This window comes from Squalius cephalus, assembly GCF_949319135.1.
Source record: "Squalius cephalus genome assembly, chromosome: 8".
NCBI classification, from domain to species: domain Eukaryota; kingdom Metazoa; phylum Chordata; class Actinopteri; order Cypriniformes; family Leuciscidae; genus Squalius; species Squalius cephalus.
The window spans coordinates 1,241,677-1,258,973 of NC_137129.1; the positions used below are offsets into that span (position 1 = coordinate 1,241,677).

General features: G+C 40.0%; 1 protein-coding gene across 2 annotated transcripts; it reads left to right on the forward strand.

Annotated features, from left to right (window-relative positions):
* Positions 1-9,034: 9,034 nt before the first annotated feature.
* On the forward strand, positions 9,035-16,933 carry LOC307162676 (uncharacterized protein). Of its 2 annotated transcripts, XM_079878170.1 has the most exons (9): positions 9,035-9,062; positions 9,241-9,295; positions 14,434-14,498; positions 14,702-14,984; positions 15,259-15,392; positions 15,473-15,505; positions 15,949-16,228; positions 16,407-16,543; positions 16,638-16,933. In XM_079878170.1, the coding sequence occupies exons 2-9, from the start codon at positions 9,285-9,287 to the stop codon at positions 16,640-16,642; spliced, it is 948 nt and encodes a 315-aa protein (XP_079734296.1). In that variant the 5' UTR covers positions 9,035-9,062; positions 9,241-9,284; the 3' UTR covers positions 16,643-16,933. The 2 variants fall into 2 exon arrangements, with proteins under 2 accessions (XP_079734296.1, XP_079734297.1); XM_079878171.1 differs by lacking the exons at positions 9,035-9,062; positions 9,241-9,295 and having other exon boundaries at positions 13,149-14,498.
* Positions 16,934-17,297: the final 364 nt, after the last annotated feature.

The following is a 17,297-nucleotide window of genomic DNA, read 5'->3' on the forward strand; positions in this document are numbered from 1 at the left end:
CATCAGGATTTTTTTATCAAAAAAACAAACAAAAAAACAATGGTAAAAGAAATGACAATGCTTGAAACAGCCTTTTCAAAATCCCTTATATTTGTCGTTACTGACCGATTAATTTGCATGTCGAAAGTCTTGGAAGGCTTACATTGTGCTGATGTTGTGTTTACTGAGCGCTACATTTCTTCCTTATTGAATGAGAAAGCAGACACAACCAGGGGTGCGTTTCCCGAAAGCATTGTTAGCCAACTATGGTCGCAAGTTCCGTCGTTATCAGCATAGTTCAACGATTTGGTGTTTCCCGAAACCATCGTTCCAACGAACGTTCGCAAACAGCATCGCAAACTTGGGTGGTAGGAACGACAGCTCTCAAGCTGTCGTTAGAAGCATAATTTCTAGTTTACATGAGATGTAGACTGAATAAATACTTATCTTTAGCAAAATAAGCAAGCTGACATTCAGTAGGACCCGTGTTATTTATTTAGAATACATACAAATGTAATTTACGTCTTTTAGTTTGTCAAGAGATTTAAAGCACCGTTTTTGAAGACTGCATGTGCGAACGTGCTCTACTACGTAAGAACGAGTCAAATATTGAGTCTGGTAATAAAGCAAAATAACTGAGAAAAATTAGAAATGGTCTTCAGATGCCATGTCTGTAACTTATATGACAAAATCTAGCGTTAATTCGATCTCAAACAGATGAATTAAAATAAGTTATTAGTCCACCACGTGCGAGACATCATAAACCAACGTGGTTGAACGATACTTTGCGACAGACGGTTTCGGGAAACAGTCGTGACTAGCTAGTTGATTTCTCCAACGATGTATCGTACTATGGTAGTTAAGCAGCGAACTATATAGTTGTACGGGAAACGCACCCGAGAACTGCAGAAATAAGAGTACTGTTTACATTGAGCACACATCCTTTTCTTATCGACATGACAAAATTACATAATACTTGAATAATTTTTCCTTGTATGCCAGGAAAAGTGATATAAGAACATAAATAATGATATTATTATTATAAAATTGAAATGTTAGGATAACAATTATTACATTGATCAATGGTACTGAACTGTACCTGAATTTAACTCAAATCCTGTTAATATGTACATGTTGAAAGAACTTCACACTAACAAAGTGTTTTGTAAGTTAATTTGCATTATAAGATCATAATATACTGACAAACTTGAATGTAATGGAGGATGTTTTGAGTTTAGCATCCCAAGTTTAGCATCCCAATCCCATGCGGAGCATGCTGGGAAATTGACCGTACAGTTTCAGCCGTCAACAAAAAATGATTCATGTTATTCCAACTCAAAAGCATGATTCGTTAACAATTTGAAGTAAATTGTGTTTAGTGAAATCAAATGTTGCAATTCATTTCAAATAAGTAAACTGAACTTGCAGCAAAAGTATTTGGAGTGTAAATTGTACTTGCCTGCAAGTTTGTTTTGTAGCATTTTCAGTACGAGGCTATTTCACTCAAAAGACAGAAAGTGATAATAAAAAATATCAAGGTTATTTTTCTATATAAACAAAACGGGTGATTATGACTCAAAATCATTATTTTATTAAAAAAAATTATTGCATCTAGACAGTTTGCCAAAAACTCAGATCTCAAATTCTGTAATTCTGAGACCAAAACATCCATGCTATTCCTACAAAACATGTGACATTAATGCAAACAAAGATAAACACAACTGAAGTTGTGAAATTACCCACAGAATTGAGGATCACATCCTGATCACAAGATCACACATTAAGTATCCGATTACATGATGAGAAGTTCCTGCATAAGCAAATTCTGTTCACAAGAAACAAGGAATGAATAAACTGATGAAATGTCTGACTTGAATGCACTTAATATATTATAAATATAAGCAATTTACTCAACCACAATATGAGTGAATGCATTCTGCCTGTGTTGTCTTCCTGTGTTGAAACAAAATGTATAAATAATTATGGATTTACAAAAAATAAGTATGATTTGTATACATGAATTTATCAATGAAACACTACAGTGCATGAGACAGATGTTTTTACCACCAAAAAAAAAAAAATCGAGACCACAGCAACACAATTCAGCTAATGATGAAATTAAAATGTAGAAGAATTCAACTAGGATTAAAACAGTAATCACTGTGTTTGCAAAAGTGTTTTATTAATTGAAGCTATCATTCAGTACCCCAAAATTAAAGATACTCATTTATTACAGTACAATTACAAAAATTTGATTAAATTTTGGTCGATTAATTAGATGATTAAAATGTTACCAAGCTTGCAGTGTTTAAACAAAAATTTGATTAAAATTTGGTCTGCACAATATTTATTGTTTCAGCAACTTCCAGGCAAATTAACTCAAACACATCATTCTACAACTTTTTTTGCTGTTTGATACAAGATCGAGGACTAAACTTCAAGAGTCTGTGCGATATAATGGATACACGGAGGAATTATTTCACTTTATTTATAAAACACAGAGATTCACTGTGGAGTGTAACCGGTTTCAATTTGTGAATCTATTGCAAAGAAAGAAAGAGAGAGGCTTAAAGATAAGGCTTGGAGATTTTGCATATCCAAAGTCTTGATAAGGCAATGTAGTGTACTTTGTGCTAATGTTGTGTTTACTGAGCGCTACATTTCTTCCTTTATTGAAAGTAAACACAACCAAAAAGTACCTAACTGCAAAAATGAAAGAGTACTGTTTACATTAAGCACACATACTTTTCATACTGACATGACAAAACTACACAACATTTCTATCATATTTTTTCTTGCATGCCAGGAAAAGTGTTTTGATAGAAGAACATAATGATATAATTTTTTTTAAACTTCAATGATATCATTACTATTATTACATTGATCTGTGAATGCTACTAAAATTTACTGTTAAATTGTACAACATGTTGTAAAAACTTCACACTAACAAAGTGTTTTGTATAGAAAATTCACCTTGCTTTGTAATATTATAATATAATGTGTAGGACATGCATGAATGTAATTGGAGGATGTTTTGAGTTTAGAACCCCAATCCAATCTCATGCGGAGCATGCTGGGAAATCCACTGTCCAGTTTCATCTGTCAATAAAAATGGCTCATGTTATCCCAACTCAAAAGCACCATAAATTAATTTTCATTTTACAATTTTAATTGAATCACAGTTCGGCAATATAATGTTAATGTCGCTACAATAACAGACCGGCGTGCATCTAATAAATGATTAATTCAAGAATGTTGTGCAAGTTTACTGCAACAATGGAGCAGTGAACTTCTTTTGAAAATCCAGCTTTTAGTTGATCCTGGTAAGCGCTCATTGTCACAGTTGTAAACACAACGGCTTTCTTCTTCCACAAGGGGTTTTGGCGGCACGCATTTGTTTCCAGAAAGACCGATAAAGAACGCGACACACACGTCTTTCGGACATCCTTTAGAATTCAATCAATCAGATTATGACTTCGAAATTCCAGAAGTGTTTCCAAAATAAGTGTTCCAGATGGATTCAGCCAACAGTCCGTGGGTTTGACTTCTGAGGCTGAGAGTCGTCACCTAACACCTGTGCAAGATTCTACAAAAGTCCTGAAGTGTATCCAGAAAGAATGGAGACTCCATCCCCAGATATCTGGAGTTGATTCGAGATGTTTTATTCCCTGACCAAGGGGACTCTTGGCACGGATGCATTGGCACACAGCTGGACCCGGGGCCTACACAAATATGCATTTCTCCCAGTGAGCCTACTCACACAGACACTGTGCAAGTTCAGGGTGGAAGAGGAGCAGTTTTAGAGTCACTTATTTGCTTCAAAAAGTCTTTTAAAATGTCAATGACGTCATACCAGAGATACTGCTTTACGGCAATCCTTCAGTCACTTTGGTGCTTTCAGCTCTGCACTTTCTTTTCTCTCGAGGCATCGACAACACAGCTGACACAGGTAAACACACAACACAGCTGACACAGGTAAACACACAACACAGCTGACACAGGTAAACACACGTGCTAGAAGAGTTTTTGTTTTGTTTGTTTCTGGTCCCGCTTCGGATGCCACGATGCCATCAAGCGGTTTCTCTGGTCGTAATCAGTCCTTCACTGACCAATCAGCGTTCATTAGCAGAATGCTAGCGTGTTATGGGCAACAACAACTCAACCTGTAAGAAATCGAAAGGACTTAAGTACTCTTTCATTCAACTTTCGACCTATAACCCATGTTGAACTTTCAAAACCTACACTCAAATCTGAGATTTCTCAACGGCAATCGGGTGAAAGAGACAAATTTAGCCGTCTAGCCCCATAGACTCCCATTCATTTTGCACTCCTGGCGATCGCCCCCAGTGGAACTCTAGGGGAACTACAACCAAAATTCGGTACAATAGGACTTAATAGGGAGTGGGCAGGCTCTCCGTAGACGGGCTCTGATACTATGCAAACCTCCAATAACTAAATATGTTAAATAAAACATGCATTTTTATGCATTTAATCTCAATTTATTGACCAATGTACTTGCTTCTGCCCTTCGATAATTCAGTTAAACCAAAGGCAAAATAATGTCTCGGTTGCGTATGCAACCCTCATTCCCTGAAGGAGGGAACGGAGACATAGTCGACTGAATGGGGTCATCTTCGAGCATGTTAGAACGAGCTTCACGCGAGTTGTATCACGCGCTCTGCCCCGCCGCGTGGGTATAAACACGGAAGCGGATGCACACACCACTTGTTTTTGGCTGAGGAGCCGAGCGGAGTCAGCGGTGGTCCAGCAATAGTGGCTAAGGGACTACGTCTCCGTTCCCTCCTTCAGGGAATGAGGGTTGCATACACAACCGAGACAATCCCTTTCATTCGTTCACGTTCGACGTAGTCAGCGTCAACTGAATGGGATCTACTATGGAAAGCGCCACTAGAGCTGCCACCTTCCAGTGCCTAGACAAAAGCCTGCTGAACTTCTCGCATCTTGAGGCGGTCATAGGACAGGGCTTAGGCCAGGGAAGTCACTGCTGTTCCGCAAGACCCGCTCAGTAGACTTGGATAACTCTGGGAAAGAGTGCCCTATCGATGGAAGGAAGGGACAGCATGGAAGCCACATCCAGCCCAAAGGGGGGAAATGTGGGAGATACACATATGGACTGGGCGAATTATTGGGCATTACAACATATGGAATGTCACTGGGATGATTCCAGCCTATAACAGGGGGGAGGATCAACCGAACAGTGACGGCAGAGCGGACTCACCTCGGGGAGCCGTAGCGTGGAAGAATACACATGTGGGATCGCCGTAGGGATCACAACATATGAACCTAGTCTAGCACAAGAGGAGAGGCTGTCGAGAGGAGCTTAAGATCGGGGAACCAGGTCCGGTTGGGCCAATAAGGGGCAAATAGCAAGACCTGCTCCTCTTCCTCCCTGACTTTGCACTGTGTCTGTGCAAGAAGGCTCACTGGGGAAAACACATACTTGCGGAGGACCCGAGACCTGCTGTGCGCTAGCGCGTCCCTGCTGAGGGTCCCCTCGGTCAGGGAATAAAACAACTGGCAATGGGACGAGTCCGGAGAGGCAAACAGATCTATCTGTGCGGTCCTGAAGTGGTCCCAGATCAGCTGGACCGTCTGGGGATGGAGTATTTTAATAATTTCATAATTACTTTGTTCATTTTTAATATCAGAACCACCACCTATTAGAACATGGGAACAAGTATAAGTGAAATACAAGAATATTCTACATAATGGTTATCTTTACAACTGTTCTTAGTCTCTTTTAAAAAACAGTTATTTTATAACAAAAAAGGCAGTTGTTTATAACAACAACCAAGAAAAAGGCTGAACAAAAAAACAAACAGCTGGTGGTCCTGCAAACCCACGTCACACCCCTGCAAAAGAGCTGGCCTTTGGCTTGAATTTGAATTGACCTATTGTGAAGATCATCCCTGGGGACAGCTCTTCCTTAGACCTACAGCCAGGGACCAGTAGCATCAACTCCTTCATTACTGGTAAATTAGCTTTAAATTCTCTTAGTAAACTGTAAAATATAAAATACTGGTACTAGAGATAGAGTTGCTTCAAAAGGAACTTCAGAGTAAAGGCCATTGCACACTGAGTCCGAAATTTTCGTATGCGTTTTTTCGTGTTCGTCAGCCTTAAAATTCGTCACGCACAGAAACCTTGCACACTGAGTCCGATGCGTATTTATTAAACCTTTGCGGAAAAAAACGCAAAAAATACAAAAAGATTCGTCAAGCAGTGAGGATGAATTTGTTGCACTCTTTCTTCTTAAAAAGAAAAAAAGAAAGGAAATATTGGGTCCATCCAATCCTGAGATTGCGCCGAGAGGAAGGAGAGTTTCACCTCCTTATCAAGGAGTTGCGATATTATTCCGAGCGATTCAAAATTTACCTCAGAATGTCAGTGGCTCAGTTTGATGCTTTGCTAGCGATACTGGAGCCACATAAAAAGAAGACCACCAACTTCTGTGAACCAGTCGATCCTGAACAGGCAGTATAGTATGTCTACTACTATAGTATGTCTACTACTGCGCGGCCGGCAGAAGCGCTGGGCAGACAGAACAGCTGTATACAGGTTATATTTTATTCAGTGTCTTTGTAATCCGCATTTTGTTTTTCATACAGTACTTGTGCTGCGAGACGAAGTGTATCAACTTGTCAGACGTCATTCTGAATTTTCAAAAAACCTCTCAAAACACTGTCTGTGGATGCGAAAAACGCAGAAAATCGAACCCAATCCGATTTTTTTTTTACGGACGAAAGTTTCGTAGGTCAGTGTGCAAGCGTGATTGACATAACGTGAGGTCGAATTTTTTTTTTAACGTGCGAAAATTTCGGATGCGAATTTCGGACTCAGTGTGCAATGGCCTTTAGTGCTAATACATTATTTCACACAGAGTACTATTGCTGACCTTGCATAATATTTCTTATTACATTCAAAATATGACTTAATCACTGGCTTTTCTTTACAAAGAATAATTGAAATAAAACTGAAGGAAATGAAGCTAGCGCAAGTTCTGCCAGGAAGACTCAATCGTTCGCGTCATTAATTACCTCCTCATCTATCCAATCATATCATTTACTGTAGCTTAAAAGGGCAATGCTTACACACGTCTGAGTTCGCAGATGCTGTCGCTCCAGTACCTCCATCCTCCCCGCCTCCACCAAGATGGGATATTTCCTCCAACTCCTCTACTCAACCAAGCTGGGTCCTCCTCTATCAACCTCAACAACATCAGTCAGGCTATCCCTTCCATCCTGAAGACTTCAGATGTCTTTTCCTCCATCCACCCCACCACCACCAGATGGCCCCTTTCCTTACTCCGCCGGGGGGTGAGCGGCGCCCCCGCCTTCGTCTTCAGGCGGGACTCGCAGATTCAGTACCCTCTGAATGCGAGTTACGAACGGGGCCTACGCCAAAGAACCTGATTGCTTGCTGAGCTCCTAAATAAATGTTATTGTTACAGTATTAATTCTCCCGAGTCTTTCTGGTAGAACTAAGCATATTTGTCTTGTCTTTGTCTTGCAGCTCTGCCACTAGATCAGTCCAAGTGCACAGGCTGTAGCCGGAGGTCATCATCAAGCCTCAGGCCAGGGGTGCCCAATCCTGCTCCTGCCGATCAACTGTCCTGCACAGTTAATCTTCAACCCCAATCAAACACACCTGAAGCAACCAATCAAGGTCTTCAGGATCACTTGGAAATTAAATGCAGATGTGTTTGATTAGGGTTGGAGATGAACTATGTAGGACAGTCGAATTTTAGTTGCTCAAAGGTCATTTCAATGCGCGCCCTTGTCCTGGCTAGAGCTGCATTGTAACAGGTTTGTGGTCCAGGGTTTGGGTCATGGAATACATCATAAAATACTGCCTGCAGGCATAGCCACTATCTCCAAACAGGATCCCATCATAATCTGTATAATGGAAAAATGCAGTTCTGTTAGGATCAGCAAGTGTATGTAATACAGTGAGCTTGATATTTATATTTTTCCTTACCACGTTCAAATAATGTGCATAAATATGACTCTGAAAATTCTTGAGTCATGCACAGATCCTGGCCATTTTGCTTCCAAATTTGTGATATGGAACATACAGGTACACTCCATCTAAGAGAATTTAATCAGTCCACTGCATACTTTTTAGATTTTTTTTAAAAATTTGATATAATATTACTAATCTGGAATATTAAGAATCGTAATAGAAACTTGCCTGCACATTTACATTGTGAACCCCCTTTCAGTTCACAAAATCCCCTTCACTGAGGCCTTGATGGGAACGTGTGCAGTCTATGGCACCAATCACATTAGTGAAGCCTGAGGGACACATACTGTAAGTCATACTGGCATTGTCATGATTCCATGATCTTCATTAAAAATTATAATATAGTTTAGCTGCGTTGGCAAAAAAATAAACAATAAAAATGTGCTTTACAACCTTGGGTCTTAAGTAGCTTGGAAATACCCCTAAAACAGCTTGAGCACCAGGTAAACTTTGCAAATGCACGACAGAGTGCATCAAACTCTAATAGTGTAAAGGAAAGTGCCACTTGCAAAAACTCTGCAGAGCAATGCACACAGGTCGTTGCCGTTGTTAAAGCCTGACTCTGACGAGTTGAACATTTAATTATGTAAATGACACCCTCACGAATCTATCAGAAAACATATCTATCAAAAAGTAGCCTACTATCGCACTGCGCTAAAGGAATTCCCGCATCAGCTCCGCTTATAAAGCTGCAATCTAATCTTGTTGACATGAAATAAGCTGCTCGCGAGAGGTTTAAGCTTACGCACATGTTGCTATGACAGCAAGTCCAGGATGAGTCAAAAACCAAACAGACCAAGATCATGCCATATCGCCATCAATCAAATCCAGCTAACTGAGTTAGCGACGTACGGAAAACGCATCCCAGAACAGGGAAACAGATCAAAAACAAACATAACCCTGACAGTAATGGTCCATTTGATGTTTATTTTACAGATATCAGATAAGACTTATTTGGTTGGGAGGGCCTTAATTCAACAATAAATAGAGCATCATTTCTGAGCACAATATTATTCAACTAGACCATCTTCAGACTGCTGGTTCGTATTCATATTTATATCTATGTTTAATAGGACACCTTTTGTTTTGATAGGGCATAATATAACTCATATGAATAATATATTGGATTAAAAAATAAGTATAGCAATTGTTTATAAACATGTATTAATATTGCTATTTGTTGTTCATATAAAAATGTATTATTTTGTTTAAAAGCAGATAACTGCTGAATCGTGAAGGTTTTCTGTGAGGTTGATACATTGATGAATTCCAGGTGAGTTGAATGTTTATGCACTTTCAACACCGGGAAAACATTATAATTGGAATCCATTAGTTTTCTTATTATTATTTTTCCCTAATGGGAGTCAATGGCAGCCATAAATCCTCCTGGGACCCAAGAATAGACTTTTGTCCACTGTAGTGGACATTATTTTTTAGTGAATTTCTCATCATACATGTCACATGACCACAACCTCACAACCAAATGTTTGGAGGTTTCACCATGAAAACAACTACTCCTTGGTCTTTAAAAATGTCTGACATTAATTTAGTGATCAAATGTAGCATTCTTATGGAAATATGATAATATATTGTAATTGTAATTTAAATTGGACTACTTTTCAAATTGTATTTCATAAAACAACATCTCAGGAAAATGTTAAGGGGTTTCAAATAAACAAAAATGACTTTGTTACAGAACAGGGCATTGATTTCAAACGTGTCCACTGTAGAGGACATCAGGACTTAAATCATGTTTATCAGGCATTCTGGGAGACACAACAAGTGAATATGGAAATAAATTATACATCAATATTCCTATGAAATATTAGATATTATTACTCCAATTAATGCCATTTATTACTCCAATTATTACACTTCTTTTTTCATTAAATGTTGCTCCAAGAACACATTAATGTGCAAATTAGATACAGTGTATACCGGTTGATACATTGCATTGAATGGGAATATTAATTTATGGCCATTTTACCCACATATTGCATAAAGTAAAATGGTGTATCAATTCATTCCGTTATTTCTTTCATAACATAGTTGAGAATAATCTTTATACAAATTTTGGTTGAAAAAATCCTGAAACCCCAAAATTTATTGGTGATTGAAAAAAAATCCCATTGTTTTTGCCTATACATATAATTTCATGTCATTTTATTTTTTAAACAACTTAGTCCTGGCGTCCACTACAGAGGACATAGCATAACGTATGAATAAAATATTATTTTTCAAAAATGTTTTTTTACCATTTGTTTATTGTGCTCTAAACAGTGTGATGACATGGAAAAAAATTAAATTCACAAAACTTTTTTTTTCTGGGTCTCAGGAGGATATGAACCGAAAAAAAAAAAAAAATTCATTCAAATGGTTATAATTTTTGAACCATTTGACCTAGAAAAATAAAACGTAATACATCTGATGCTGATCACATTAAACATCTTACATCAAGACTCATTTCAAGAATTTAGAAAAGTACAGTATTCAGTTTTTTCCCAAAATTGGTTCAGAGGTTGTATCTCGGCCGAACTTTGATCAGTCGAAATGAAAACTGGTACGTTTAACCGGAACCACGATCTGAAAACGAATCTAAGGAATCTGAAAGGAAGAAGTTAATTATTTGTACAGCGATGATTTAAGCACAACAAACGTCTCGGTTACGTATGTAACCCTCGTTCCCTGAGTAGGGAACGGAGACGTTACGTCGGATGACGACGAATGGGGTTTGGCTTAGAAAGCCTATCACCTTCGAGTATATAAAACGAGCCAATGGCAAAGAAATGCCATGGGTCTGCGGAATTTGCATAGCGTAACTCCGCCCTACCCTGGGGGTATATAAGGAAGTGCGCTCGCAACATGCAGATATGTCTTCGCTGAGGAGCTGAGACTGAACTGAAAAAATCTCAATACTAGTTTTACTTGATCTTAGTGCTGCGTTCGATACTATAGATCACACAATACTCTTAGATCGACTACAAAATTATACTGGTGTTCAAGGACAAGATGATCATACCTATCTGACCGCTACCATTTTGTCTATTTAAATGGAGAAAAATCGATCATAACTCCAGTAAACTATGGAGTGCCGCAGGGATCTGTGTTAGGCCCTCTATTATTCTCAATATATATGCTGCCACTTGGAAATATTATAAGGAAACATGGAATTAGTTTCCATTGTTATGCTGATGACACTCAAATCTATATTTCATCACGGCCAGATGAAAACGCTAAATTATCCAAATTGACAGAGTGCGTTAAAGATATAAAAGATTGGATGACGCTTCATTTTCTTTTATTAAATCCAGACAAGACAGAAGTAATACTTATCGGTTCAAAAAACCGCCTACAAAACCTCGCTCACTACAACTTTAACATAGTAGGATGTTCCCCATCGTTTCGGGGAACTCCCGCTGCGTCTAATATAAACGCTACGGGGAATGCCTTCGGTATGCGTTATCTGAAGCCACTATACAACTATTCCAATCTGGATTGGTGCGCGTCATCGTGCGTCATGACGTCACATGTGACGGTGACCCGGACGCTATATAAGGGTCACAGGAACAAGGAAATGACAGCTTCTGTTCTTCAGCAGCGTTCTGTGTCACTGTTCGTTCTATTTGGTGTTGTTTGTCTTTGAAAAGAGATATTATGGCGGAAAAGAGTTTTCAGAAATGTGTACCTCCTTGCCCACGCTTTTTGTGTGAGGGGGATACTCACGCTCTTTGTGTGGTTTGTTTGGGAATGGAGCATGCTCAGGCAGCACTCGAGGGTGCTGCCTGTGAGCATTGTGAAAAATTGTCCCTGAGAAAGCTCCGCTCCCGCCTGGCTCTATTCGATAAAGAGTCAGGCCAACCACGTGCTCACAGTGGATCAGGACCCGCGTCTGCTGAGGCAGCGCGGCGAATGCATTCATGGGGATCACAGAAGGATTTAGCAATGGATGTTGAGACGACCGAGGTCCTTTCTCAACACTCCAATGCTGAATCCATTTGTCCCGCTCAGGGTTCGGGAGCCCGCGCTGCGGCTTCTCCCGTCCGGCGCTCCCCACCAAGCCCTGCCGTACTCCATCAGCTTTCGTGGGGAAGGCATATATGGCGGCGGGTCGGGCTGGTGGCTGCCTGCACACTATGGGGCTGCTTCAGGCGTACCAGGCCGACCTGCTGAAAGAAGTGGATGAGAGTGGGGAAGTCTCCTACGACGATATTCGAGAATTATGTCGTACGGTAGATGTGTCTCTCCGTGCCACCAAGGAGACGGCCCGCGCTATCGGTCGCCCTATGGCAGCACTGGTGGCTACGGAGAGGCACCTGTGGCTGACGCTAGCGGGTCTCGGCGACAAGGACAGGGCTTGTCTGCTCGATGCCCCCCTCTCTCCTCGTGGCCTCTTCGGCGACGGCGTTAATAACGTCGTCGAGAGGTTTCAGGAGACGAGGAGGCAGTCAGCCGCATTTAAACAGCTGATTCCCCGCCGTCATCCCAAACCTCGCGAGCCTGCCGCCAGGGGGCAGTCTCGTGAGGGCGCCGCCTCTAGCTCCTCACATCTCCAACAGCAGAAAGAGAGTGTTGCCTCCCGGATACCCCCGCAAAAAGCCTGGCTCCGGAGGCAACTCGCAGGGTAGGGCGGAGTTACGCTATGCAAATTCCGCAGACCCATGGCATTTCTTTGCCATTGGCTCGTTTTATATACTCGAAGGTGATAGGCTTTCTAAGCGAAACCCCATTCGTCGTCATCCGATGTAACTCGGAGTGACAACGAAAGGGAACTAACAATACAATTCCAAAAGAAAGAAAAGAAAGTTTTAGTTAACTATAATAACAGTGTAAAGTTTTACCAAATTGTCTTAATATCATGGGCGTAGAAGATGAAATAAAATAAAAATAGAGCAAACTCAGCAAAGGCATTTAAAATCCAAAGAACGAGGCAGGTTTGTAACATTATACCGACTTTAAGGCAGAGCTCAGTAGCTTCGGGATTTCTTCGTTGTATTCTCGCTTTTTTATCGCAGGTTTCTCTCTAGAGCTCCCCCCACAGCTTCGGAATAGATATTTGACAACACTGTTGTAAAAACTCGTAGGCGATTCTCGGACACCAGAGGCTAGTAGATCAACGACATCAAAGCAGATGGGACATTCTTTAAAACGTCTTCTTCATTCGGGTTCAAACAGCGTGAGGGAGCGCAATAATGACAGCATTTTAGCAGATTTCTTTTGGCCGTAAAGCAATTGTTTACATCGCGAGACCTGATATCACGCGATACTTCCTGACGCGGCGGCCGGTGGCCCGACGCCCCAAAGTTGCAAGTGCGTGTTTTCCGCTCACGGACATCCGGGGGGGTGCGAGACGAACACCATTCAACCCGAAATAAGTAATATAACCATTCCAATGACTCCGAAGCTGTTCAGTTAAGGTAAAAAAGTTACTTAGTTCACCTTTAAGTCATGGGGCTCTATCTTGGGCCCTATCTTGCACCCAGCGCAATTGACTTTGTACACGTACATGTATCATTCCTATTTTGCACCCGACGCACTTTGGCAGACGCACGTCGGTAAATGAGGGAATGAACTTGCTCTCCGGGGACGGTTCAGCGAAAAGAGAGGCGTGTTCTGGCGCAAACGTTCCCTGGTGCTATTTTGCAGTTTTAGAAAAGAATTCCACCACAGACCAGGAGAAACATCGTCTAAAGTTTGTGGCGTGTTTTCAGTGGCGCGTTCAGATGCTATTTTAAGGGCGCATGCTTGACCATAATGTAGCGTTTGCACAACGCGCATACACTTTGCTCCTCTCATCTACACACAGACGCAGCAGTTCACATTTTTGCAAACCATGCATAATTACTAGGAAAAATATTCCACACGAGGGAAATCATTGTGGTGTCCATGAAGTTGTGAAAAAATAGATATAAATCTAGCTTACACATTTACCCAAATTATTATACGCCTGTTTAACCGAAGCTAATCTGGGTGTGTTTCTCCATCCCCAATGTCACTTCTCTGAGTTTTACGGCCCTGACGAGAGCGTCGGTCTCCTCGGCTGTGAACCTCTCCTGGCAAATCCGCCGTTATAATAGCAATCCGCCATGGAACAAGCGCGCCTGCTCTTAAAGGGAATGTAAGATGTCGCTCTGATTGGTTTATTTCACGTTACACCCAAACCACACCTATGAATAATGAAGCTACTTCAGACCAACACATTTTAGATTTACGAGATCCGCCCACAAAGTTACTTGCGTTTCGCGCTTGATACTTGCGTTTCAGATCGTTAAAATAGGGCCCATGGGGTTCTTCTATATCATTTTATCATTACAATAGTGATATATATATGTTTCTTTGTTTAAATGAGGAGCAGAAATTGAAAATGATTCCTTCATATGCTGATATGAGATGTGTTGTTATGTCTTATATTAGGATGGCCATGTGTGTGATTTTGTTTCTAACACTTTTTACTGGGATGTGCGTCGCTGATTCCCAAGGTACGTTTAGAATAATACAAGTAAAAATGCCTGATTTAAAAATCTCTAACCATTGTGTATTACATTTTGATCAGATTGATTTATTAAAATTATACCCTGAAATATGGTAATTGAAAATGTGTTTTATTTATTTATATTTATTTGTAATGCTTTGAACCTGTCTTATCCTTTTTTTTTTGTCGATTTCCTATCATCTTGAACAGGGAATCTTGCTCTTAATGGCGTGGCTGTGCAGTCCTCCTTAGGCCACCCACAGGGAGATGCTCAACATGCAGTAGATGGAAACAGAGAATCAGATTACAAGAAGGACTCATGCACTTTCACTAAAACTGAGTTTAATCCATGGTGGAGAGTTGACCTTGGAAATGTCTACAGTGTAAGCAACGTTACCATCACTAATCGTGGAGACTGTTGCAAAGACCGCCTTAGAGGAGCTCAGATTCGTATTGGTAACAAGCTGGACAACAACGGAAACAACAATGAGCTGTAAGAAGTGTTTCAATTGTTTTATCATCTTCCCATGTTTACGATGTTCAGTCTGGTTTAATAAAACAGGAGGTAAAATTGTAACTTCACAAACCGACCACTCATCGAGCCACAGCCATGGAGATGGACTTGAACATACTTTATTCAGATTGTGATTAGACATTTGTTTCTTGTATTAGTGCTAGTTTCAATACAGCTGAATTGAATTAGTTAGACGTGCATTGTTGCATAGATTCTGGTTTTCATTTTAACACTGTTCTTGATGTATTTGCAGGGTTGCAACTATTCTCACTGCTCCTGATGGCACACAAACATTTTCATTTGAGTCTGTTAATGGCCGATATGTCAACATTTTTTTACCAGGGAATGATGAAATCCTCACTCTGTGTGAAGTCGAGGTGTTTGCAGGTAAGGGACAGAGAGAAGACTGATTGAAGTTGTTTATGTACTTATTAATGTGTGTGTAACTTTTATTATTTTATCAACAGTAATGGACACACCATCATACATTTGTGGTCCAAGTGAGTGTTCTTCATTACTTTCAATGTTGTCGATAGTGCATGTATAATATTCTTACTGAACATTTGGTAACCAATAAGGGATAATGTACATCGAGACGGATTTTATCGCAAAATAAACCCGACAGGGTGATCAAGACCCCGGCTTACTACATGGCTACTGGCCTCAACAGAAATCATTTTGGACACAAAATATTGATTTAAGTTGAAATATTTTATAAGCTCGCTTGTAATAAACATAAAGCTTCCGTGAAAAAAAAAATATTGCTAGCAAGACAAATATTTAAGGGATATTGTACAGTCATGTAAAACAAATAAATAGTTATATGGACATATTGATTTGCAATGAAACGTGTAAAAATAGCTTAGCATTATTTTGCCCATTTTATTGGGATTATACTTTAGCTCATTAAAGTAGTGATTGTTTATTATTTTATGTTAAACAGGGAATCTTGCTCTTGGAGCCACAGTTGTCCAGTCTTCCACAGTCTCTGGAGGAGTAGCTCAAAGGGCTGTCGATGGCAACAGGAATTCAATTTGGGGTGGTGGGTCATGCAGTGCGACTAATGGGGACAGGGAGCCCTGGTGGAGAGTTGACTTGGGGTTAGTCTACAAGGTAACCAGGGTTAGCATCACTAATCGTGGAGATGGTGGTGCAGAGAGGCTGAATGGAGCTCAGATCCGTATCGGCAACAGCCTGGAAAATAATGGCAACAATAATGAGCTGTAAGTATTGTCTCTCTCTTAATAATTACACAAGTGGTTAGAAAATGAGTAAATAAGATAACATTACTTTTTCAATACAAACTTGCCTAACTGGAGGAAGTATATTTAATATTTTTCTTGCCGTTTTGATACGCCCCTCCCTATTTCTCTATTTCTCTGTTACTCTGTGTCTTCACAGGGCTGTGACTGTTGTGTCCATTCCACTTGGAGAGACAAAATCATTTGAGTTTAAGCCTATTAAGGGGCGATATGTGAACATTTTTATTCCTGGGCGCAATGAATATCTCTCACTGTGTGAGGTTGAGGTGTTTTCAGGTGAGCAATAAAAGGAGAGAGATGGTGTGTAGACATTTGTACTATTTATACTGTGCATGTTGCCTTAATAATGTTTTTCTGATTTCATTGCCAGATTAAGTGGAATGAGAGGATGATACGCCACAGTCCACTGATCCTACAAGCAAAATACCAAAACACCAAACTTCTGTTTTCTGAGCAATACTAATATTGCACTTTTTTCATTGTTTTGATTTTACCTGTATGCACCTTTTATCCTTAAGATAAATAAGTTTCAGTGCACATTCAGTAAAGGTTTGAAATGGTTTTAAATGCACCTGACTCTTAACCCCAGTTTGATCCAGGGGTTTGTGTATTTACTTATCTTTGTTTATCTCTGCTTTCCACATCAATAAATTACTTCAGCATTGCATGTTGTATTGTATGTTTCTGGATCAAAAAAGAGGGGCTTATTTGAATATTTACATTGAGGAGGAGGTATAGTGTTGCATAGCTACACATCTAGGGTTGAGGAGCTGGTAACAAAGTAAAGAATTACATTTTACAAAAAAAGAGAAAGAAAAAGAAAACCATGGAGAGAACAAGGATTTCCAAACAGGGGCGATTCTAGGATTTTTATTTTAGGGGGGCTCAGCCCCCAATAAGGGTATGATTAAAAAAATATTATTTGACTATTAGGGTAGGGTGGTTAATTTTTGAATTAGAATTACTAATTTAATTCAAAAAAATTATTGGATGTGACCACTAGAAAATAGAGTTGGGAATGTCAATAATT

Bases quoted from the DNA above. Each gene is read 5' to 3' on its own strand.
- LOC307162676 (XM_079878171.1), top strand. From the start codon at position 14,348: ATGTTTCTTTGTTTAAATGAGGAGCAGAAATTGAAAATGATTCCTTCA. The intron at 14,985-15,258 runs GTAAGAAGTGTT...ATGTATTTGCAG, and splicing joins AACGGAAACAACAATGAGCT to GGTTGCAACTATTCTCACTG. The intron at 16,229-16,406 runs GTAAGTATTGTC...GTGTCTTCACAG, and splicing joins AATGGCAACAATAATGAGCT to GGCTGTGACTGTTGTGTCCA.